The sequence below is a fragment of the Xyrauchen texanus genome, chromosome 42, assembly GCF_025860055.1.
Source record: "Xyrauchen texanus isolate HMW12.3.18 chromosome 42, RBS_HiC_50CHRs, whole genome shotgun sequence".
NCBI classification, from domain to species: domain Eukaryota; kingdom Metazoa; phylum Chordata; class Actinopteri; order Cypriniformes; family Catostomidae; genus Xyrauchen; species Xyrauchen texanus.
This window is the reverse complement of record NC_068317.1, coordinates 19,808,695-19,833,075: the sequence shown is the minus strand read 5'-3', so window position 1 is coordinate 19,833,075 and position 24,381 is coordinate 19,808,695. Positions and strand designations below refer to the sequence as shown.

The 24,381-nt window shown below is 41.7% G+C and overlaps 1 protein-coding gene across 2 annotated transcripts in view; it reads left to right on the top strand.

The window, feature by feature from the left end:
• LOC127634890 (CTD small phosphatase-like protein) overlaps positions 1 to 24,381 on the top strand; it is a 68,158-nt gene that overhangs the window by 24,623 nt on the left and 19,154 nt on the right. The window contains exons 2-3 of one of the 2 annotated variants that reach the window (XM_052114632.1): positions 20,908 to 21,065; positions 23,362 to 23,394. In XM_052114632.1, the coding sequence (XP_051970592.1) occupies positions 20,908 to 21,065; positions 23,362 to 23,394 (191 nt within the window). The remainder of the gene's footprint in view (positions 1 to 20,907; positions 21,066 to 23,361; positions 23,395 to 24,381) is intronic. The other variant, XM_052114633.1, reaches the window with a different exon arrangement.

Here is a 24,381-nt window from a genome sequence, read left to right as displayed (position 1 = left end):
GACCAAACCTTCCATTTCTTGAAATCAAAGGTGCAACACCAGATAATTTTGTTTGCCGGTTCTATGAGGGTGCCATATAATTGATAAGGGAACTGAGCTACATATAGGTCTGGGGCCTATTAAATGAAAATGTGAAGACAGAAACTAATAATAAAAGTGATAATATTATTATTATATTAATAAAAATTACCCATAATATTGCATGTTTTCTCCAATTTAAACACTCATGCTACAGTACAGCATTGATTTGGAGTTGGATGCAGAAGTAAATTTACTGTTATCAACATAAGTATGATGTCCTGAGGCCATGGTTCTCAGCAGGAAACCGATGGAGTGCGTACTCCAGGTAGGGAATGAGGTTTTGCCCCAAGTGAAGGAGTTCAAGTACCTCGGGGTCTTGTTCACGAGTGAGGGGACAATGGAGCGGGAGGTTGGCCGGAGAATCGGGGCAGCAGGGGCGGTATTGCACTCGCTCTATCGCACCGTTGTCACGAAAAGAGAGCTGAGCCGAAAGGCAAAGCTCTCGATCTACCGGTCAATTTTCGTTCCTACCCTCACCTATGGTCATGAAGGTTGGGTCATGACCGAAAGAACTAGGTCGCGAGTACAAGCGGCCGAAATGGGCTTCCTCAGAAGGGTGGCGGGCTTCTCCCTTAGAGATAGGGTGAGGAGCTCAGTCATCCGTGAGGAGCTCGGAGTAGAGCCGCTGCTCCTTTGCGTTGAAAGGAGTCAGTTGAGGTGGTTTGGGCATCTGGTAAGGATGCCCCTGGCCGCCTCCCTAGGGAGGTGTTTCAGGCACGTCCAGCTGGGAGGAGGCCTCGGGAAGACCCAGGACTAGGTGGAGAGATTACATCTCCACACTGGCCTGGGAACGCCTCGGGTCAGCCCAGTCAGAGCTGGTTAATGTGGCTCGGGATAGGGTAGTTTGGGGCCCCCTGCTGGAGCAGCTGCCCCCGCGACCCGACTTCGGATAAGCGGTTGAAGATGGATGGATGGATGGCAACATAAGTATTTCAGTCATCTCTTGGAAAGGCAAACAAAACCAGTTATATTTTCTTACACTCAAAAAAGAAGAAGAAGAAAAAAAAAAATATATATATATATATAATAGCCTATTTCTTTGGATTTATGAATTTCAGTAGAAATTATGATTTGTATTCATAGATATGATTGATTCATCTTTAAAATATATTTATTAGTGCATTATGTAATTTCTGTAATTATAAACAGTAGGCCAACCCTAAACTCATTTAAATACAATAAATAAAAAATATACACAATTATAAGCTGTAACAAATATGTATGATATTCCCTCACACCCTAATGTAGCCTATTACAAATTTAATAGAGCTAAAGTAGTGATCTGAGAATATTTAATATGAATATAATTCTGCATAAAGTACAGTTAATGTTACTTTAGTAAATTCAAGGGTGGTGATAGTGTGAAGTGTTCTAATTTATATCTGTGCAGATCTCAGTGTGGCAGCGGGGGCGTGGTCAAGCGCCCTCCGGGAGAGGAAAGCGGGAACACCTGTCTCTAATTCCAGTGAGCACGAGGAGAGCGGCATAAGCTTTTATGCCGCTCTCCTCGTGCTCAGAGCTACAGAGCCTCCAGTAGAGAGAGAGACACATCAGTCTAGTGTTGGTGTGGTCCAAAGAGTCGAGAGTACTGTTTAAGTTACCTGACATATGTTTACGAGAAGTTTTGTTATAGAAAGTTGTGAGAACTGCTAAGTGGACATTAAAAAACCTTACCTGAGTGGAACGGCTTGTCTTCGTGTCCTCTTTAAACCTTCTACACTGGTGCCGGGCGTTCCTCCCCCTCCACCACCTGCGAGAGTACGGCCCCCAGCCCTCTGTCTGAAGCGTCCGTCTGCAAAATAAAAGGGAGAGAGAAGTCAGGTGCATGAAGAAGCGGCCCCCCACAAAGTGCGGCTTTAACCCGCGTAAACGCCTGTTGACACTGCTCCGACCATTGAACCGGATCTGGAGCCCCCTTTTTAGTGAGGTCAGTTAGCGGGCTGGTGACGTCCGAATAATTAGGCACAAACTTTCTATAATAGCCAGCCAGCCCCAGGAACTGCCTCACCCCCTTTTTGGTCTTAGGTCTAGGGTCAGTTTTCTCTCCGGTTCATCTTGTCAATGCTGTTTAGAATTTCAGGCCGTTTAATGTGGTTTTACCCCTCGGGGGTTTCATAGAGGTTTCCACTAGAGTATTCTGTGCCGAATTCAAATATTTTCTGCCTCTCGTGCCGTGCTTCAGTGTGCGTTTCAGTGCTTGAGACCGGTCTGCAGGTACCTGTTCTGCGCTCGCACTGCTCAGTCTATTGAGCCATATCCATTTGCAGAGGTTGTGACTCGCCTGTCTTTTGACACTGCTAAACCAGATACTTCAGATGTGTCACAGACTTCAGAATCAGATGAACTGCGGTACAAATGCATACTAATCAGTATAATGGGGAACTGTTATTTTTCAAGTCTAGATAAATGCTTTTATGCAAAGAGTCACTTGACAAAAGATGTGATTAATATGACTGATAAACACCCTCCATTTGCAACTTAACGCCCCCCTCTTGACTGATTTTCTCTCAGTGCCCCCTGGCATCCTTTGAACACCCCCGTTGAGAACCCCTGACCTAAAGTCGTCCAATTTGTTCAACCTTATGTAATGCTTACATCTAAAAAACTGACACTCCCATCTGAATATGGCTTATGACGGAAATTTTGCAACTCAGAAAATGACTGGTAAATATTTTTTTTAACACAAACTCTGCTTAAAATATAATTGTGCAAAACACTGAAGATCATATCGTGACATGGATATATCAATATAATACTGATTCCCACCCCTAATGGCTATTCCATTTTGCCCTTTCAGATTGCAGATCAAGATGAGAAACAGATTTCTAGGCTTGCTGTTTATCATCCCTGATTCCATTGTTTGCTCACAGTGTTTCCATCTTAACAATTAAGATTAATCAAGTAACAACTTGGCATCCTTTTACGTTTAACCAGCATCTTTTTAGCTGCAGTGCCTTTTTGGTTTATTCCCCCTTTTCTGTTTCTCTATCCCTCTTGCTTTTAACCTTTCCCCCATTTTCTGTACAACACACTACCATCATGAACACATTGCTTCTGCATCGTGGCCACAGCCAGTCCTGACCACTGTAATGACACTGGGGGTCTGTGTTCTCTGCAGATGGACATTTTTCCACAGTGTGGGTTAGAGGGTTATTATCTCTTCCTGTCAGAAATGTGAAGAATTTCCTGTGATTTCCACTTCCGGCTGTGTGAGAGAAACCATGCCCACCCATGTGACCACTCTGCATCGGATTACCTCACTCGCAGACTGTGGTTCTGGTCCGCAAACATTAAAAACAAAGCTTCAGCCAATCCATAGCTAAACTTAAGCTGTTTCTCCAAAATCCCTAAATATAGAAAATCAAACATGTATATAACTGTATATGAGGGGAACAGGGAGTTATCAGAATCCATCTTTGCAATAATGCAAAAATCATGAAAATCACTAAAAATACCTTCATTCCTTAAAACAAGATAAATGTACCTAAATATAGCCACAAGCATCAATTATCAGGTTCCAAGCACATATAGAGAGATTACCAAAAAAATCACATTTAACAGAATTGATCATGTGGATGCTGTCAACACCGATGTTTTGGTGTTGGTTAGGTAACCTTAACCCTAAACCTAATTGCCTTACAGTAGGATGATACATTTTTATTGTGTTATATCGACCCTTAGCATCACAAATTAATGAAATTTTGGCTGTGACATTAAAATTGTCTGTTGTCCATGTGTATTAATTTTTGTTAAGTTTGGATACTGCACTCAATACAGGCCAAGTAGTACTGTAGTAATAGGCCACACCACAAACATTTATTGGCTTATATCTACAGAACGATCTGACACATAAAAATTATTTTGATAACTTTTTGTCTGGAGGGTCTGTAGATGATGTATACCAAGTTTTGTGCAAATCGGGCGAACGGCCTAGGACAAATTTGAAAAAGTAGGTTTTTCAAATAAATCGAAGAGGTAGAAAACGTTTCTTGTGGAAATGGATTTTAGCCTATACTTTCCAGAGTTATTGCAAAAACATGAATTAGCTTATTATAGTGCCACCGTGTGGTCAATTCTCACAAAAGTTTATAAACAGCTTAGTGTAGAGACCATGGGCGGCTCCAGCGCTGGGCTACAGGCCTTAACAAATGTTTTCCATAAAGCCCTGAATGTTTTGATCATCTTTTTGTAGTGATGTCCTAAGTACCAGTGCTTGGGTATCAACTTGATATGAAAACAAATTACATTTTATTATTTTAACATTACATTTTAAATTTAGGGTAATATACTGTTTATAAATTAATGATTCCTGTCTTTCTATGGTATTGCCAACACCAAATACAGACTCAATTCTTAACCCATGAGCTGTCTTGTTGGCAGCTGCTTTCCAGCTCTTGTGTAGCCTTTGTGTGCGCATGCAAGAAGAGAGTTTGTGGCACGTGATGCTGTGTGTCTTGGAAACTGTTGAGTTGGTTCATCCAGATGCAGTAAGTAACAATTATTTATATATATAGATATATATATATATATATCTATATATATAACCCTGAAAACAAGGAGTAATATATACAGATGTATTTAAGGAATTTGCTAACTATTAAGTCTAGAGCCAGGGCATTTGCGTGTTTAGCAAAACTCTTTTTTAAGATTTAATGCAATAAATATAGCAAACTTTAGGCGAACTAGCCATTGTTTTTAATCTCTAGTACCAATTTAGCTTGTTTACAACCTGTTTTCTTGTAAATTAACTTCAATTAAAATCAATCAATTAAACTTAAAATCAATGAAAACTGTATACAGCCATACACATTGTGTGTCAAACTATGGAAAGCAAAGGGGCAAAATAGTGGGGGTTTTATAAAATCACGTTTTAAAGTATAGATGTTAAAAGCATGCAATTTGTGCATGATTGTATTCAGGTTTTTATTTGAAAGTGTATTATATTCTGATATTTCATCAAAGGATGGTCCTATTTCTATAGAGGTCTGGGCTAAGCCCCGAATGCCCACTGACCCTAGTACTGCCCCTTGTAGAGACCCTTGTGTATAATAAGTTTCACAACCATTGGCCATTCACAATTCAAGCTATTAGGTGCTGAAGTTTGATTGGCTGCTGGCGGCCATTTTTGTTGATTTGTCGAATCAATATTTCAAGGATATGTTATCACTTGAACCAAAAAAGGTGCATATTTAATTTGAACTTTTTCGATAAAAGACTGCAGTTATCACAGTATTTTAGTTGTAGCACCCCATGGGTAGAATTGTAAGAAAATTTGCATGCATCCTCAACATGGCCTGTGTACCCGGTTTCGTTACGTTGAGTAGATATTGATTAATGAATCAAAATGTGTTCCACTGAAGGAATTGTATTACTAATATCTTCAGGATGATTTGACATCTAAATTCTTTTGAGAAATTTTTGTCAGTAGGGTTTGTAGATTATATATACCAATATTCATGTCAATCGGACAAATGACCTAGGAGGAGTTAAAAAAAGGCACAAAATTCAAAATGGCAGAAAAACTTTATAGACAGAAATTAAATCTGATATATATTTTGTAGGCCTTGACTCAAGGAATCAGATGAAAAAAATATTTTGATTCTAGCCCTTACAGTTGCGGAGATATTAACACAAATTTAAAAGTGCTTATTATAGCGCCACCTAAGGTCAGATACGGGTGTGTGTATGTGCCGGAGTAGCAGTTGGGATTTGGGACCATCCTGCCAAGTTTGGATCTCTAGGATTTACAGTCTCTGATGCCCAGACACTTTTAGGGCAGAAAAAAAAAAGAAATATAGCCATAAGCGACTATTGTCAGGGGCCAAGCACATGTGGCGAGATTACCAAAACAAACAAATTTGATAAAGATCCTGTGGATGCTGTGGACAGCAATTTTGGTGTGATACTATGCTTTTAGCACAGTTGCAAAAATAGGATTGTCTTAAGGTATCGTGCCCCCTAGCATAAAAAAATTTATGAAACTTGTTATCTTACCTCAGAGTGTTCTCTTATCTATGTGTACAAATGTAGTTAAGTTTGAAAATTGCACTTTCAAGATACAGGTTAATTAGTCATAATAGGCCATTCCCAAAACATATTTGCGTATATCTTTTAAATGATTTGACGCATCAAAATTATTTTGCTAACTTTTTGTCAGGAGGGTCTGTAGATGATATACACCAAGTTTTGTGAGAATAGGACAAACGGCCTTGGACGAGATTGAAAAAGTATGTTTTTGAATAAATCGAAATTGCAAAAAAAGGTTTCTGGACAAAAAGCATGCAGAACACCAGAATTCCCACCGCCCAAATAAACTGAAGTTTATTGGAATAAAAAGAATCATCTGTCACAAAGATCACAATTATAGATGTGTTTTGTTCTCGATTGCATTAGTGTATAATATGCACAGTTATACAATTAGCTATGTAGTTGATATTGTAATTAATATTCAATTATTAATTCACCTGATTTGGATGTAAATACCCTCAAATTAAAGCTGAAAGTCTGCAGTTAAAGCACATCTTGTTCGTTTCATTTCAAATCCATTGTGTGTAACGTTTGAATAACGAGGCTGACGAGGAGATGCGGATCCAAACGCAGTTTGAGTTTATTTAATCAGAAAACACAAAATGAACAAAAGAACAACCCACGATGGGGAAAAGAAACATAAACTAGTTAAGGTAACCACGGTAGAGACAAACAGGGAACAAGGGAGAGAAGCACACATCAGGCTAACATCAAACAACGATCGACAAAGACTGAACAAAGACACGGGGTATAAATACACAAACATGGGAAAAGGGGCCAATGAAAGAACAGAACTCAAACAAGATAACAAGGTGATTAACAGAAACCAAAGGCAAATTAACAAGGGCAGGTGTAAACAATGAACAGTGAACACGAACGCTAACAGAGGACTGTGGAGTTAAATAAGGGACTAAAGTGAAAACTAAGAAATACCAAAAGTGACAAAATTACAAACAAAGGGCAACAGAGGACAAGACAGGGTAACCGTTACATAGCCCCCCCCCCCCCTTAAGGATCGGATACCAGACGATCCTTAATAACACAAAAGACAAAAATCCATAAGAACAACATGAGGGCACCAGGGGCAAACAGACAGTCCAAGTGGGCACATGGGCAGACAGGCAGACCAGGGGGGAACACTGGGCAGGCAGGAAGTCCGGGGGCAGACAGGCAGACCAAAGGGGGCACAAGAACAAGGAGTCAGTCCAAGGGGCACAGAGGGCAGGCAGGAAGTCCGGGGGGGCCACGAGGGGAAATGAGACAGTCCACGGGGGGCACAAAGGGAGATGAGACAGCCCACGGGGGCACAAGGGACAACCAGGCAGTCCATGGGGGCACAAAGGGACAGGTTTAGGAGGCCGGGGTGGTATCGACCGGGCGGGGTCAGGTTTCAGTGGTCTGGGAGCTGGCCACAGGGCAAGGACAGGTTTGGGGGACCAGGGAGGAGGCCAATGGACAGGGACTGGGTTAGGAGGCCTGGGTGGAGGCCACCGGACAGGGACTGGGTCAGGGGGTCTGGGAAGAGGCCACAGGACAGAGGCTGGCAGAGCCGTGTGAGGCGGAGCCAAGGAGGACTTCGGGGGCGGAGCCCTAGAAGACTTAGGAGGCGGCGCCAAAGGAGGCTTAGGCAGGGCCATGGCAGACTCAGGTGGTAAGGCCTTGGGCAGGTCAGGAGGTGGAACAGTGTTGGGCGGAGCCAAGGGAGGCGATGGTGTAGAAGGCTCAGAAGGCGGAGCCACTGGAGGTGGAGCCGAAGGTGGCGAGGGCGAAGAAGGCTCTGAAGACGGAGCCAATGGAGGCTTCGGGGGCGGAGCCGGGAGAGGCTCGGGAGGAGGAATTGAAGGAGGTTCAGGAGGCGGAGCCGAAGGTGATGAAGGCTCTGAAGACGGAGCCAATGGAGGCTTCGGAGGCGGAGCCGGGAGAGGCTCGGGAGGCGGAGCTGAAAGAGGCTCAGGAGGCGGAGCCGAGGTAGGCGGCACCGTGGGAGGCTCTAGGAGCGGAGACCAGGAAGACTCTGGAGTCTCTGGGGGTAGAGACGTAGGAGGCTCTGAGGGTGGAGCCGCCAAAGGCTTGAGTGGCCTGAGAGGCGGTGCCGGAGGAGGCTCGGGAGGCGGAGCCATAGGAGGCTCTGAGGGCGGAGCCGTCGAAGGCTTGAGTGGCCTGAGAGGCGGAGCCGTAGGAGGCTCGGGTGGCGGAGCCATAGGAGGCTCGGGAGGCTCTGAGGGCGGGGCCGTCGAAGGCTTGAGTGGCTCGAGAGGTGGAGCCGTAGGAGGCTCAAGAGGCTCTGGGGGCGGAGCCGTCAAAGGCTTGAGTGGATCGAGAGGCGGAGCAATCGGAGGTTCTGGAGGCGGAGCCGTAGAAGGCTCTGGGGGTGGAACCGCAGGAGGCCCCGTAGGCGGAGCTGCAGGAGGCTCGAGAGGCTCTGGGGGCGGAGCCGTAGGAGGCTCAAGAGGCTCTGGGGGCGGAGCCGTAGGAGGCTCGGGGGGCGGAGCCCTGGAAGGCTCGAGAGGCTTGAGGGGCGGAGCCCTGGCAGGCTCGAGAGGTTCAGGAGGCGGAGCCCTGGAAGGCTCGAGAGGCGGAGCCCTGGCAGGCTCGAGAGGCTTGAGGGGCGGAGCCCTGGCAGGCTCGAGAGGCTTGAGGGGCGGAGCTCTGGAAAGCTCGGGAGGCGGAGCTCTGGAAAGCTCGGGAGGCGGAGCTCTGGAAAGCTCGGGAGGCGGAGCTCTGGAAAGCGGAGCTCTGGAAAGCTCGGGAAACTCGGAAGGCGGAGCTCTGGAAAGCTCGGGAAACTCGGAAGGCGGAGCTCTGGAAAGCTCGGGAAACTCGGAAGGCGGAGCTCTGGAAAGCTCGGGAAACTCGGATGGCGGAGCTCTGGAAAGCTCTGGAGGAGGAGCCCTGGAAGACCCGAGAGGTGCTGGCTCTAGGATGGGCACGACCACTGGCGCTGGCTCTTGGGCGGTCATGGTTACTGGCACTGACTCTTGGACGGTCGAGGCCGCAGGCGCTGGCTCAGGGACGGTCGAGGCCGCAGGCGCTGGCTCAGGGACGGTCGAGGCCGCAGGCGCTGGCTCAGGGACGGTCGAGGCCGCAGGCGCTGGCTCAGGGACGGTCGAGGCCGCAGGCGCTGGCTCAGGGACGGTCGAGGCCGCAGGCGCTGGCTCAGGGACGGTCGAGGCCGCAGGCGCTGGCTCAGGGACGGTCGAGGCTGCAGGCGCTGGCTCACTGACGTCCGAGGCTACAGGCGCTGGCTCACTGACGTCCGAGGCTACAAGCACTGGCTGGGTTGCCGTGGTAAGCGCCGGCTTGGGTTCGCTGGGCGCTGAGGGCAGAGCCAAGGGGGGTTCAGAGCATGGGGCTGTGGCAGGCGGTGGCTGGAGTGCAGAGACCTCTCCCTTTCTCCGGGCTGATGCGACTGGCGAAGCTGGGATGTTGTTCCTGGTCGGCGTGGCTTCAGGTTCGCTGACCGTGGCTGGCAAGGGCTCAGGCTCGCTGACCGCGGTTGACGAGGGCTCAGGCTTGCTGACGGTAGAGGCCGTAGGCACTGGTTCGCTCACTGTGACATGCGTGGCCGCTGGCTCGCTCACTGTGACATGCGTGGCAGCTGGCTCGCTCACCGGGGCAGTTGTGGGCTCTGGCTCGCAGACCGGGGAAGGCGTGGGCCGGGAGGCGGAAGCCTGTCTTCTCCTCCTCCGGGCGGACGAAGAGGACCGCGCTGGCTCGTTGACTGGCGTGAAAGGACGAACCACGGGTGAATGGAGGGTCAATACTGCGGGAGGCGCTACGGGGTTCTCCTCGAGGATGTCCACTGTTAAGGGAGAACCGCAGATCTGTAGGGTCTCCTCAACGAACGCGCTGAGCGTCCAGTCGCGCGGAGCGTCCAGTCGCGCGGTGGCAGCCGCTCCTTCAGCCCGTCACTCAGGTTGCCTCGGAAGAAGACTACCAGGGAGAAATTAGGGAAGTCTGAAACGTTTGCCAGAACCAGAAAGTCGTGGATGTGGTCTTCTATAGGTCGGTCCCCTTGCTTCAGGCTGAGCAGTTCATAGTTCGCCCGAAAAACTGCTGGATCCATTGTGCGGTCGATCGTTCTGTAACGTTTGAATAACGAGGCTGACGAGGAGATGCGGATCCAAACGCAGTTTGAGTTTATTTAATCAGAAAACACAAAATGAACAAAAGAACAACCCACGATGGGGAAAAGAAACATAAACTAGATAAGGTAACCACGGTAGAGACAAACAGGGTACAAGGGAGAGAAGCACACATCAGGCTAACATCAAACAACGATGGACAAAGACTGAACAAAGACACGGGGTATAAATACACAAACATGGGAAAAGGGGCCAATGAAAGAACAGAACTCAAACAAGATAACAAGGTGATTAACAGAAACCAAAGGCAAATTAACAAGGGCAGGTGTAAACAATGAACAGTGAACACGAACGCTAACAGAGGACTGTGGAGTTAAATAAGGGACTAAAGTGAAAACTAAGAAATACCAAAAGTGACAAAATTACAAACAAAGGGCAACAGAGGGACAAGACAGGGTAACCGTTACATTGTGGTGGTGTATAGAGCCAAAAAGATTAGAATTGTGTCGATGTCCCAATATTTATGGACCTGACTGTATATGAGCGAAACACACCATAAAATGGAAAGACAGCAGGAAAAACAGTATTACATATATGTAAGGTAAGAAGAGTTATCTTTATTTATTCATATTTACATAGACTGGCTTGCATTCGTCTTTTGATATAGTTTGAGAACTAAAGAAACTGTTTTCTGAGTGAGTGACAAGCAAAGAGTGCCGTTATATAAATCTACATCTGTATCTTTTCATCCACATATTTAACGTGCAAGCCAAATTAATCACCGAACCCAACTGTTGAAGCCTATACTTTTATTTTCTTACCTTAAAAAGAAACTGAATGCATTAACTAGACAGATATGACTTGCACTGAAAAGTTTATAAATATAACAGGCGTATGTATACACACTAGATGTATATCTAGTGTGCAAATGACGAATGTTGAATGTAAATGTCACATTTAATGTGACCTGGCTGTTCACACCGAAGACACATTGGAATGTGGATTTTGGCCACATTCAGATGCGGTGTGAATCCCCTGCCAAATTTCATGCTCATTTTGTATTAAATGACACAAATGTCTGGAAATGGAAATTCAAATGACCATATCAATGTGGGGCGCTGGTGGATTCAGAGAAGCTACACATTTGTATTGTAGCCTATACGGTTCCGGAGTTATGAGCAAAAACACGAATTAGCTAATTATACCGCCACTGTGTATATCCGGATGATTTGTGATATTGTCACAAAATTTGTTATGCGGCTTCGAGTTGACACCCTGATTGTTTATATTCATTTACATAGCCCTCGGCCATTCCAAATGCATGTTATAAGGTGCTAAAATTTTATTGGCCGTTGGCAGCCATTTTTGTTCATTTGTCAAATCTATTTTTTAGAATATGTTAGTATTTGAAACAAATAAAATGCATATTTAATTTGAACTTTGTCTCTCAAATTGCTGTAATGTTATGAAAGTTTTTTTGTTGTTTTTGGATTTGAGATCATCCTGCCAAGTTTGGTGTCTCCATGACTTATGGTCTCTGATGCCCAGACACATTTAAGGCAGAAAAAAAAGAAGAATAAGAAAAAGAAGAAAATCTGTACAATTATCAGTACTTCTGATAATTGTTTAAGTAAAAGAAGTGAAATATCCTGCCAGTGCCACAGAAAAGATGAAATGCACTTATATTTAGGATAGATTATCTGATAACAAGCATTATTAATTTCCTAATGAGTTTTACGTATGAGGTGAATGCAGCTTGTTTTAATGATTAACCAAAAAGACAACTGTCAATTAAATATCAATGTTACAACGATGGGCTCTTGTCAACTTTTTTGCAGGATTGGGTGTTCTTATCTCCACACTCATTCAGCTGTGATACCTCTACTTTGTTTGACAAATAATTGCATTCACGCAGTATTGAAAACAGCTGTTTGTTAACTAGACTTTGTGGAGTGAGGCTTAATTTGAACAGAATACATAACATGTCAAGCTGTATCAGAGAGCATCAAAGACTAAGAGAGAGAGAGAGAGAGAGAGAGAGAGGGCATTGCCATTCAAACTGATGGTCACATTCCTGTGGCGAGCCAGAGAATATGTTTTTAGTTGGGTATGTTGTGTTGTATTGTGTTGTGTTGTGTGTGTGTGTGTGTGTGTGAGAAAACCCTGGCTATGTTTGGAAAAGCCTTCTGTTTACTGCATATTGTGCAGTATACTTGTAGAGGCGAGGGTGTGGTCGAATGCCCATCTGGGGAGAGAAGAAGCGGTAAAGGGGTTCACCTGAGAAGAATTTGCTGGTTAGTGGTAATTACTGTTTCTGGTTTTAGCCGTTTTATTTGGTCATCCGGGTATTCCATGCATACTGAAAGTAGCATGCTATGCACCATGTTAATGTATTTCTGAAAAAGTAGCCCCAGTTTGTGCTGAGTGTTTATTCAGAGGGCTGGTATTGGGTACAAAGCACTTCCTGCAGAGGCTTCATAACACTGGCTGTGATCTTATATGTCCCCTCTCTACATCTCTCTGTCTCTCATATAGTCCTTCCCACTTGCATAATATTAGACTGCCAAGCAGGGCAAGCGACCAAGGCGGGAAAATACCAACAGCCTTAAAATGGAGGTGCTGGTGGGAGGGATTGCTCAGCACTAAGCAATTTGGGAATTTGAGGAAGGCTGTAGCAAAGATATCTCTACTTAAATCTCCACACTCTTAAAGGCACCTCCGCTTAAAAGGGCAACTTTATATTTGTGAACAAAAGGGGCTGGGCTTTGTGCCCCTGTAGCCCTCGTTCTGTGCATGTCCGTGCACCTCATATGCCACAGAGCCCAGCTTGCCAGCAAACAGGTGGTTATTTTTGGGTTGAAAGTCAGAGAATCGAATGCCTGTGATTGTTTGGAGAATCTGTGTTTAAGTAAATGACCACTCAACCCCTCAGATTAGTTCCACACAAATAACACTACAGTCTGTTTACAGTCACTTGCACCAGGTGTGACTATTCTTTTGCAATGAAAGTACCATTTTCTACATGATTGTAGAATTTGACATATATTTATTGTTTTGTTTTCTGGTCTCTAATTTGCTTCTTCACCATTAAGGCTTCTATACACTCACCTAAAGGATTATTAGGAACACCTGTTCAATTTCTCATTAATGCAATTATCTAATCAACCAATCACATGGCAGTTGCTTCAATGCATTTAGGGGTGTGGTCCTGGTCAAGACAATCTCCTGAACTCCAAACTGAATGTCAGAATGGGAAAGAAAGGTGATTTAAGCAATTTTGAGCGTGGCATGGTTATTGGTGCCAGACGGGCCAGTCTGAGTATTTCACAATCTGCTCAGTTACTGGGATTTTCAAGCACAACCATTTCTAGGGTTTACAAAGAATGGTGTGAAAAGGGAAAAACATCCAGTATGCGGCAGTCCTGTGGGCGAAAATGCCTTGTTGATGCTAGAGGTCAGAGGAGAATGGGCCGACTGATTCAAGCTGATAGAAGAGCAACTTTGCCTGAAATAACCACTCGTTACAACCGAGGTATGCAGCAAAGCATTTATGAAGCCACAACATGCACAACCTTGAGGTGGATGGGCTACAACAGCAGAAGACCCCACCGGGTACCACTCATCTCCACAACAAATAGGAAAAAGAGGCTACAATTTGCAAGAGCTCACCAAAATTGGACAGTTGAAGACTGGAAAAATGTTGCCTGGTCTGATGAGTCTCCATTTCTGTTGATACATTCAGATGGTAGAGTCAGAATTTGGCGTAAACAGAATGAGAACATGGATCCATCATGCCTTGTTACCACTGTGCAGGCTGGTGGCGGTGGTGTAATGGTGTGGGGGATGTTTTCTTGGCACACTTTAGGCCCTTTAGTGCCAATTGGGCATCGTTTAAATGCCACAGCCTACCTGAGCATTGTTTCTGACCATGTCCATCCCTTTATGGCCACCATGTACCCATCCTCTGATGGCTACTTCCAGCAGGATAATGCACCATGTCACAAAGCTCGAATCATTTCAAATTGGTTTCTTGAACATGACAATGAGTTCACTGTCCTAAAATGGCCCCCACAGTCACCAGATCTCAACCCAATAGAGCATCTTTGGGATGTGGTGGAACGGGAGCTTCGTGCCCTGGATGTGCATCCCACAAATCTCCATCAACTGCAAGATGCTATCCTATCAATATGGGCCAACATTTCTAAAGAATGCTTTCAGCACCTTGTTGAATCAATGCCACGTAGAATTAAGGCAGTTCTGAAGGCGAAAGGAGGTCAAACACAGTATTAGTATGGTGTTCCTAATAATCCTTTAGGTGAGTGTATGTAAATAATGTTAATTAAAAAGATATGAAGTAGTATTGGCTTACCTTTGCATATGAAATGAGTAACAATTCAGTAAATGCATTTCCTGAATATTCAATAGTCTTTTACTCATACAGGTGGTTTATAATGACTTGAGTCTCTTGTTTGGGGATCACCATAAAGACTAGCATAATAAGGCTTAACTGAGTTCTTGTCAGCCTCATTAAGTGTTGCCACTGTACCACGCCTCAGGAAGCTGATTTTCTCATGGTCTGATGCTCTCTGTGACCTTATGTGTTTTCCAAACCGTAATCAGACACATGCTGTTAGCTATTACCATAATGCTTCTGCCATTATGAGATTGGCTCAGAGCTTTGATTTTTATTTAACCTTTATGTAGGAAGGTCAGACCCATCGATAATGCTTCTGCCATTATGAGATTGGCTAACAGCTTTTATTTTTATTTAACCTTTATGTAGGGAGGTCAGACTCATCGAGAATTAAAAACACATCTGGCCAAGGCCAGCAGATGTACATAGGTTTCAAGCAAAAACTCAATCAAAATACCTATTTAGTTAAGACATTTACATTCTAATGATTCAGAGTCCATGGAATATAATTACATTTAAGAAAGCAAATTATTAAGCTCATTTTATAGGCTATTGCAAGACTGAGCTCTAGGGACAGATTTAGACATAGAATTCTGGAACTTAAGGACATAGCTGGGAACCTGGAACCTGTTGTACAGGGTACGAATTAATCGTTGACCTTGTGATTTATTTATACACTTTATGTTAAGGTTATATACACTGTAAAATAAAAATCCTGTTTTTTTTTTTTTTACAAAAAACAACAACTGGCAGCTGTGGTTGCCAGAATAATTATGTAAATATAAAATAGAGTAAAAATATAAACAACTTTACAGAACAACCTGTACGTTTTACTGTTTAAAACGGTTGTAATTCACTGTAAAAATGTCATAAACTTGATATTAACCCTCTGAAACTGTAAAAATCTGCTTTTTACTTTATAAGCTAGTGTTAATCACCATAAAAATTACAGAAGAGCACATGATTACATGAAGTTCACCAATATTGCTCTTCCAGGAGCTATGACCAATAAACATGTAGAGACACTCACACAAACACTAAACACCATCAGGTAAACATTAAGTAAACTACATTAAATATAAAACAGAATACCCCAATGCATTAACTGATATTAAACATAAGGATATTAAACATATCTATTTCCATAAAATATAACAAAATATTGCCATAGTATCATCATTTTCACTCAAGTGCGGTGTTCATGTTCAAACCGATTAACACCGGTATTGCCACTGGTTGGATGCTAAGTGGTACTATGGTGTAATTTTTGATTAGCAATAGCCTGCACAATAATGCAAAGCAGCTTGATTTCAAACTTTTAACTTTATTTTTTATTGATTTTAACTAAAAAATAAAAATGAAACCAGTCATTCATTTACTGTCAGGCAAATATCGTCTGAGACAACTGCGGAAAATTACTAATGCAAATTAAGATCTAAAAACTATTTTAAATGTAAACATAATAATTATAATGATGATAATAATCACTGAGATATAAATCATGGTTTGAGGTGCACATGTTTTTGTATTATTTATGATTTAATCACAGATGTATAGACTATATATAAAGTGACACTGAGGAGTTGCGCTCACAACAAACTGCTCTGTGGAAATAAAGTGTATGACGTGCAATCAGTGTGTCATACATGCGCATAGACGTCTTTTCTGTCATCTGTTCTTAAAAATGTAATAAAGTTTGTTTCTTCAAGCATGAGTCTGTGTGTCTAACAGCATTTCTTGTGTCATTCCGAATCCGAGATGTCTTACAGTTACCCACCATGCACATTATATTTGCTGCCTGCAATTAAATGTCTTCTGTCAGTGCGCTTTACTGCCTGTGTAATTTGATATGTTGGTAAAGAACATCTGGCTTTCATTGCGTTATTTAGGTTCATTTATCATGGGTCAAAAATTCTTCATCAGGCAACTATTCTCTATTTAAGGCTATTCTATTCGTTAGGCTATTTTATTGATATTGGAAGTTACATTCAAAATGTTTCCACTGGTATAAAATTTCACAGCGGTGTTGTCTCTTGTGCTGAGTAAAACCGGTAACACCGTACACTGTGGTAACACCAATACACATACAAAATTGTTCATTGAAATGTTCATGTTAGTTCTTAATGATGTTACATTACTAATTTCTTATATTAAACTGTATTAGTGTATGTAGAAATTGCCATATTATTTTTATTAAAAATGGTGTAAAAAATAATGTTAATATTTCATGTTAATTAAATGTTAATGTTTACACGCAATCTTATTGTAACGTGTTACCGATACATTTAATAAAAATGAGTCATTTTTGAGTCATTCCATGTAAAGACAACCTAAATGTAAATATTATCATGCACTTTCTCAACAACACCTAAACTTTAAAAAATATATATTTTCTTCACTGAATAGTAAAAATGTTCCTCTTTGTTCTCATTCTCTGGTTCTTGTTGTCTTCACTGATGATTGAAATCTCAGTAAAAAAGGAAGGATTTACTTGCTGAGCTACCCAGGCCCCCTTGCTGGGCGACTTTAACCAAGAGAAGGGAGGAATATGCAAATTTAGGAAGGAGTGATTGGACATCGCGGCATTGGGCAAGTAAACAGCAATGGCCTGAGTCTTCTTACCCTATGTGCAGAGCACAATCTCCCTATTACCAATTCCATCTTTCAACAGAAAAAGAAATATAAGACATCATGGTCAAAACACTAATGCCTTATAGACTACATCTTAGTCAGGCAGACTTATCTCTGGGATGTTTTGCTTACTCGTGCAATGAGAAGACTGAATGCTGGACAGACCATCACCTTTTTTCAACTGCCACAAACTAGACAACGTCAGCATTGTGAATAACTTCCATTAAAAACTGGATGCTTCAGATGACAATACGACATCAGGGGTTGGCATTGATAAAAAGAGGTCCACAGTTAGTTCAGCTCTCTATGATGCGACTGTCGATACCATTGGATTTCAGACCAAAAGCATTAAGACTGGTTTGATGAGAATTCCAGCACAATCAACTCCTTCTTTGGCAATGAACATAAAGCTCATAGAGCAGCCCTTAACAATCCACACTCACAAGCACTGAAAAAGCAATGGCAGGGTCTTAAAAATAGTAAAACATTTACAAACCACCCTTTGAGACTTGCAAAATGACTGGATGATTGCAAAAGTACATGAAATTCAAATGTTTTCAGATAGAAATGACATGCACAATTTCTATTATGAACAAAAGACATTCTATGGCCCCTGGAATTGCTCAGTGTCCCCTGTTAGGTCAACGGATGGCACAACCCTGATTAAAGACCAGACTTTAATAGTGGAGTGCTGGAAGGAACACTTCAATCAATTGCTAAACCAGCCTAGTGAAATGGACCCGGAAGTTATACTGGAATTTCAGGGATTACCCACATTCGTATATCTTGATGAACCACCAACTTTCAGTGAAGTCAGAGCTGCCATCAAAACCTTAAAAAACAAGAGGTCATCTTGTTCTGACAGTATTCTAGCAGAGATCCTAAAGAGGGTGTTACCTCTGCACAAGAGCACTGCACCAGTACATTACAGAGGCCTGGGACCAGGAATGCATTCCCCAATGCCGGAAAGATGCTAACATAGTGAACATCTACAAAAACAAGGGAGATAAATCCATCTGCTCCAACAGTAGGGGAATTGCACTTCTGTCTATTGCCGGAAAGGTTTTGGCTAAGGTCATGCTCAAAAGACTGACTCAGTCTGTGTCAGAACACATCATGCCGGAGTCGCAGTGGATTGCGGAAAGACAGAGGTACTGTTGACATGATTTTTGTCACTAGGTAACTTCAAGAGAAATGTAGGGAACAATATCAAGACTTGTTTATGGCATTTGTAGATCTGTGTAAGGCATTTGACACCGTAAACAGAGAACTACTTTGGGAGGTACTTCAGAAATGTGGTTGCCCACCTAAATTCCTCACACTCCTCAGCCAGTTCCACACAGGATTGATGGCCCATGTCACAGTTGGGGGGCAGAGGTCAGAGCCTTTCACTGTGAATTCTGGTGTCAGGCAGGGCTGTGTTATGGCTCATGCTCTATTTAATATATTCCTTGCCTGTGTGACCACATTGTTACATAGGGAGATTGAGGGGAAGGCAGGAGTCACCATTAATTTCCATCTTGATGGCAACAGCTTTAACATCAGAAGACTGCAGGCTTTGACTAAGCTCAGATCCGTGGAAATAGTTGAACTGCAGTACGCTGATGACTGTGCCCTGGTGGCAAACACCCCAGAGGCCCTTCAAGCCACCATCTCAGCTGCTGTCACTGCCTACCAATGAATGGGTCTGGCAGTTAATGTTCAGAAGACTGAGAACATCTTTAAATGGCACACTGTACAATCATTCTCCCATTCTCTTTCATTTTCTCAATACAAGAGCAACAACTAGCCACAGTGCCACAATTCAAATACTTGGGCAGTATAATTTCTAACAACTTCACACCAGATGATAAAATACAATATTGCCTCAAACAAGCATCTGAATCCTTTGGTAGGTTCAGAAAAATTGTTTTTGAAAACCACAATCTCAACCTCCATACCAAGGTGCTTATATATCATGCAGTCTGCATTTCTACCCTCCTGTATGGACTACATACAGTTGCTATATTAAAGCCTGAGAGGCCTTTTAAAATCTAATGCCTCCAGAAGATCCTTTCAGTCACATGGAATGACACATTTCCACATACAGAAATCCTTTGTTGCACTAACAGAACCAGCATCGAATACATACTACACCAGCACCAGCTTAGATGGCTTGGATACTTCATATGCATGCCTGATAGCTGTCTTCCCTGTAAAATCCTGTGTGAGTTATGCCATGGTCAGCGCTTGCCAGAGGGGCAGAAAAAGATATTTAAAGACCAGCTCAAGACCACACTGAAGCGGTGCAACATCAAACCATCTGCAGTAGAATACCTTGCTGTTTGACATTTGCTCTGGCAATCTGAGTGCATAAAGGTATTGAAAAAAATTTGGCCTCCAAGAGAGACAGGAAAAGGGGCACAAAGCTAAACCTGCCCCCTCCAGCCAAACATTCATATGTTCTGTATGCAACCGTATCTGCAAGTCAAGGATTGGATTGTACAGCCATCAAAAAAACTCATAAATAAAGGAGAAGATGGTCATCATCGGACTACGGTGGACAACCATAAGCTGTCAAGAGTGACATGTTTTTCCAGTCACAATAATACATGGTCTGCACACCTCACTAGATCACCTGTGGAGAGTCAATTTTTCTCTGTGTTTATTATCCAGCAAGTCAACTGGTGTGATATATTGTACAGTATTGCAATGTTTCACTCACTTGTTTCTTATTCATCTTAATTGGACTTCGGTGCTTTGCGTAAAAGTTCTGAATGTACTGTTTTACTCCATCATAGAGCAATATGAGTGAATAGTGTACTTTGGTTCCAGCTTGTTTATCATTTCATGAAAACTAGCTGTATGGAGGATCTGAACGGACATCTGTAAATTGAAACCCCTAACCCTAACTCAATTGAACCAAGCTATAGACTTATATTCTTAGCTTATTCTGAGTTTGTATTTTGGTTGAATATAAATAATTGAGTGTTTGTTTACATAACGCGGCAGTACATTTCGTCCTCTAATTCACTTGCTGGCTCTAATAGATGGTTAATCTCTTTTTTCCCTAAATATTATTAATGTGAAAACATTTAGATAAAAATATTGATACCTGAAATTAAGTCAAGTGTTTGTATAGCAGCTATAAACAAATTCACTTTAGAAAATAATCATACACACAACCTTTTAGTTTTAGTTTTAAACCCATCACCATCAGTTCTACAGCTCAAACATGTTGTCTGTTTTAACAGTGTCCAAATTGCATTTTTTTGCCAAATAGGGAGTGTTTAATGTGGTTGTGTAACTGTACTTGAGACATATTGCTGTGCGTGATGACGTGCTGTTGTAAGCTCTGGAATGCATTCGCAGGATTGCAGGCATGCAAGCGCAGGGGGCAAAGGTGACAGAGTTGCCCATGGAGACGTGTTCTGTGTACCACAAAACACAAGGAGCTAATTGCACACTTGTTCTGTCATGTGACTTTGCGTGGTAACAACACGCAAACACCGATGGACAGTTGTTGTTTTTTTTCGTCCGTTCGGTTACAACCTCCTTCGTGAACGTGTACTGCATGCAAGGCTGACGGGTTTTAAGTTACAGGGCAGGGACGGTAAAGCTCCAGATGTTTTGAGCGGTTTGTGCATTGCAGTGACCAATGTGTGGTGTCTGTGTTTTTCTGTGTCACAGTCTCCCAGTCCAACAGCAGTTTAAAGAAACAGAGGAACAGAAGTATCTTTAGTCCCTTCTTCTGCTGTTTCCGGGACTATAATGTGGAACCTCCAGCCTCCAACATCAAGACCTGCAGCCTTCCTCCACCTGCAGAGGAGAACAGCAGCCCTCCAAAGGTGAGGCCTTATTTATTTCTCTCAATGACAGTTTCAATGTAGGAATGCTAGATATATTGGGGCCATATAATTTATTGGACGATATTTGTATTTAATTATTTATCTGTCAATATTGCATAATTGTGGATTTAATTACTTTTGCCTTCATCTAGTGCTAACTTAAACAATGCAAAAATTCATGTTCCTAATCAGTATTTTTGTTTTGTTTTCCTGTAAAAATACCTAAACGAGATAAATTGGCAAAATTGCATTAGATATTAAGACTCGTTTTCATAAAATGTATATTGAAATATATGTATTTACTTAACCTATTAGCAAATAGTTTTTGTTGTTGTTTTTATTTTGATATTTGCTTTTAAAACTATTGATTTTTAATTTTTATACAAAATAGGAATAGTCCATTTTTAATTGGCCATTAATTGGTTATTGGCCATTATTTCTGTATTGTTTTTCTGTTTATTCCTATTTCACAGTGTTAAAATCTTCAGAATTGGATGCATGGAAGTTTATTTAATATAATTTACTTTATGAAGTTTGACTCACTGATGCTGTTCTAGCTCAGAATAACATCTGTTTATCAGTGGGGATGTGCACGAGTAATCGATTAGTTGAGTACTCATTCTCTATCTGACTATTCGACTAGTAAAAACCATTCAAACCTCACAAAGTTGATTCTTGCCACTTGTTTTTTTAATAAGAACATACATTATATTAATGTGATTGCCTTTATATCGTCAAGGAATTTGTATGTGTACAGTTTTGTTTTTAATTGTTTAAGTTAAGGTTGTTGAAGTTATCTTATTTTGAAAGTATTGTTTTTGGTGTGAATGAAACAAAATATCAATTACACCATCATGTCATACTCATTTTAAAGTAACTCTTCAAAAAAAAACGTAAAATGCCCATCCCTATTTATTATTACGTTTAGTGTTTATTAGTAAGCTTTGCTCATTTTCTTTCAGATTAGCCAAAGTGATTTATTTTATTTTTTTCGCGAGCTGCGGCCAAATGCAGGCTCTGTGCACTCTGTTCCCATGTCCATACCACAAAGTTTTCCAGCTGTTCCGAACCCAGTGAACCCGCTGCGATGTTTACCATCTAGTTCTAGAAATGATGGGCCCGCTTTCCCTCACACACATTCTTCAATTTCCACCCACCCATGCACACTCTTTCCCTCTCATTCCTGGACTGATTCTTTCATTTCAATAAAGCGGATCTTGGGTGTGTGTCTTATGTGATTGATTACTGGCTGCTCAGGATATTCCTTTCTACTCTCTTTTTTTCTCTTTTCTTTGGTTTTCTCTCTGTCTTTCTAACTCTCCCTTTCTAACATGATCTCATGAGTATTTGTGATTCTAGCACACATACATTTTTGTATGTGAATAGATATTGAAACATACTATATTTGTGTATGGACATCATCTAAAACATAAAACAGATTTAGAGGTGTTCAAATGTTTACACATCCTAAAAGGTTCAGAAAATACTAAATTCTTGGAAATTATAGGTTGAATTTATTATATTTATAAAAATTGAGATTACATTACATTACATTAAAGTTAAAACATTTACCTAATTTTCACATTATAATGAATTAATTCAGTTCTGAGTGATTTGTAATAAAAATTGTACATCTCTATAATTGTTAATATGTAAAAGGTTTTATGTTTTAGATTAAGTTTGAGTGTATCCAATCGTTCAAAAAATGTACATGTGTACTTTTGAATGTACTGTGAATGAGATCACCTTGTTCTTTCTTTCTTATTTTTTTATCTTCCTGTCTCTTGCACACATCTAAATACACACACACACACAAACGCTGGGCAGTGTACCGTGTGGAACAACCCCACTTGTCTATGGAGAAACTTTAAGCCACGGCACTCCACAAGCACTTGTATGTGCTGCCAAAGCAGGTACAGGCAGCTATAAATGGAACTAAATCGGATCGCATTACGACAAATATTTGCCTGCAAATGACTCGCGATCTGCCGAGGAATGTCTTGCCATTTTACATGTTTATATGCTTTAAAATGTTTTGGACCCACAGCTACTTTAAACAAATCCATGTGTTTTACAGCCCTCTCAAAATGTACCCTGCGAACCAGGATTTTCATTGACATGTCTGTCTGTGTCTTAGGAATGTAATATTAATTTGACAATTATGTGTAATCTCAGTTACGCTGTCCATGTGTTGTGCTTAATTTTTTATAAATCTCTTTCTCTTGTTTGTTTTCTGTCTTTCTCTCTTTCTATCTCTCTGCCCCTGTATTACTCTCTCTCTGATTTTGTTTTTCAGTTTGATCAGGTCCAGGTCATCCCTTTTCCCAGTGTATGTTTCATCTTTTTTATTTTGCCTGCCTGCTTATGCATATGTTTTCTGTCTCTTGAGTGAAACTGCCTGGCTTTGTTTCCCTGGGATGCGTTTAATTCCTTCACTTCCTTTCATAAGAAATAACCAGTAATGTGGAAGAGTCAACATCGTGCATATTTTCCTGAGGCTCAACCTATTACATTTTACAGTATTACATTTATATTTACATTTACTTATTTACAGTAGATGGATCACAGAACTGCATCTCCATCTAACTCTGCATTCATCAGCTATTAGGACAAAAAAATCTAATTCTTCATTGGTATGTAGACCATCTGTCATGAAACTTACTTAAATTGAATCCTGTAACCTAATTATAAACCCAGCATTAAAAGCAATGGCAAGCTTTCAGAGCCTTAATTAGATTTTATATCAGTTGTTATCTTACCTTCCTGCAGTCTACATTCCTCTCCTACTGGATAATATATATATATATATATATATATATATATATATATATATATATATATATATATACACACACACACACACACACACACACACACACACACACACATCGATCAGCCAGAACATTAAAACCACCTGCCTAATATTGTGTAGGTCCCCCTTGTGCCACCAAAACAGCCCCAACCCACATCTCTCTCTCACCACAATTGTACAGAAGTGGTTATATGAGTTACCGTAGACTTTGTCAGTTCGAACCAGTCTGGCCATTCTCTGTTGACCTCTCTCATCAACAAGACATTTCTATCCACAGAACTGCCACTCACTGGATGGTTTTTGTTTTTGCCACCATTCTGAGTAATTTCTAGAGACTGTTGTATGAAAATGCCAGGAGGTCAGCAGTTACAGAAATACTCAGACCAGCCCATCTGGCACCAACAAACATGCCACAGTCCAAATCACTGAGAACACATTTTTTCTCCATTCTGATGGTTGAAGTGAAAATTAACTGAAGCTCCTGACCCATATCTGCTTGATTTT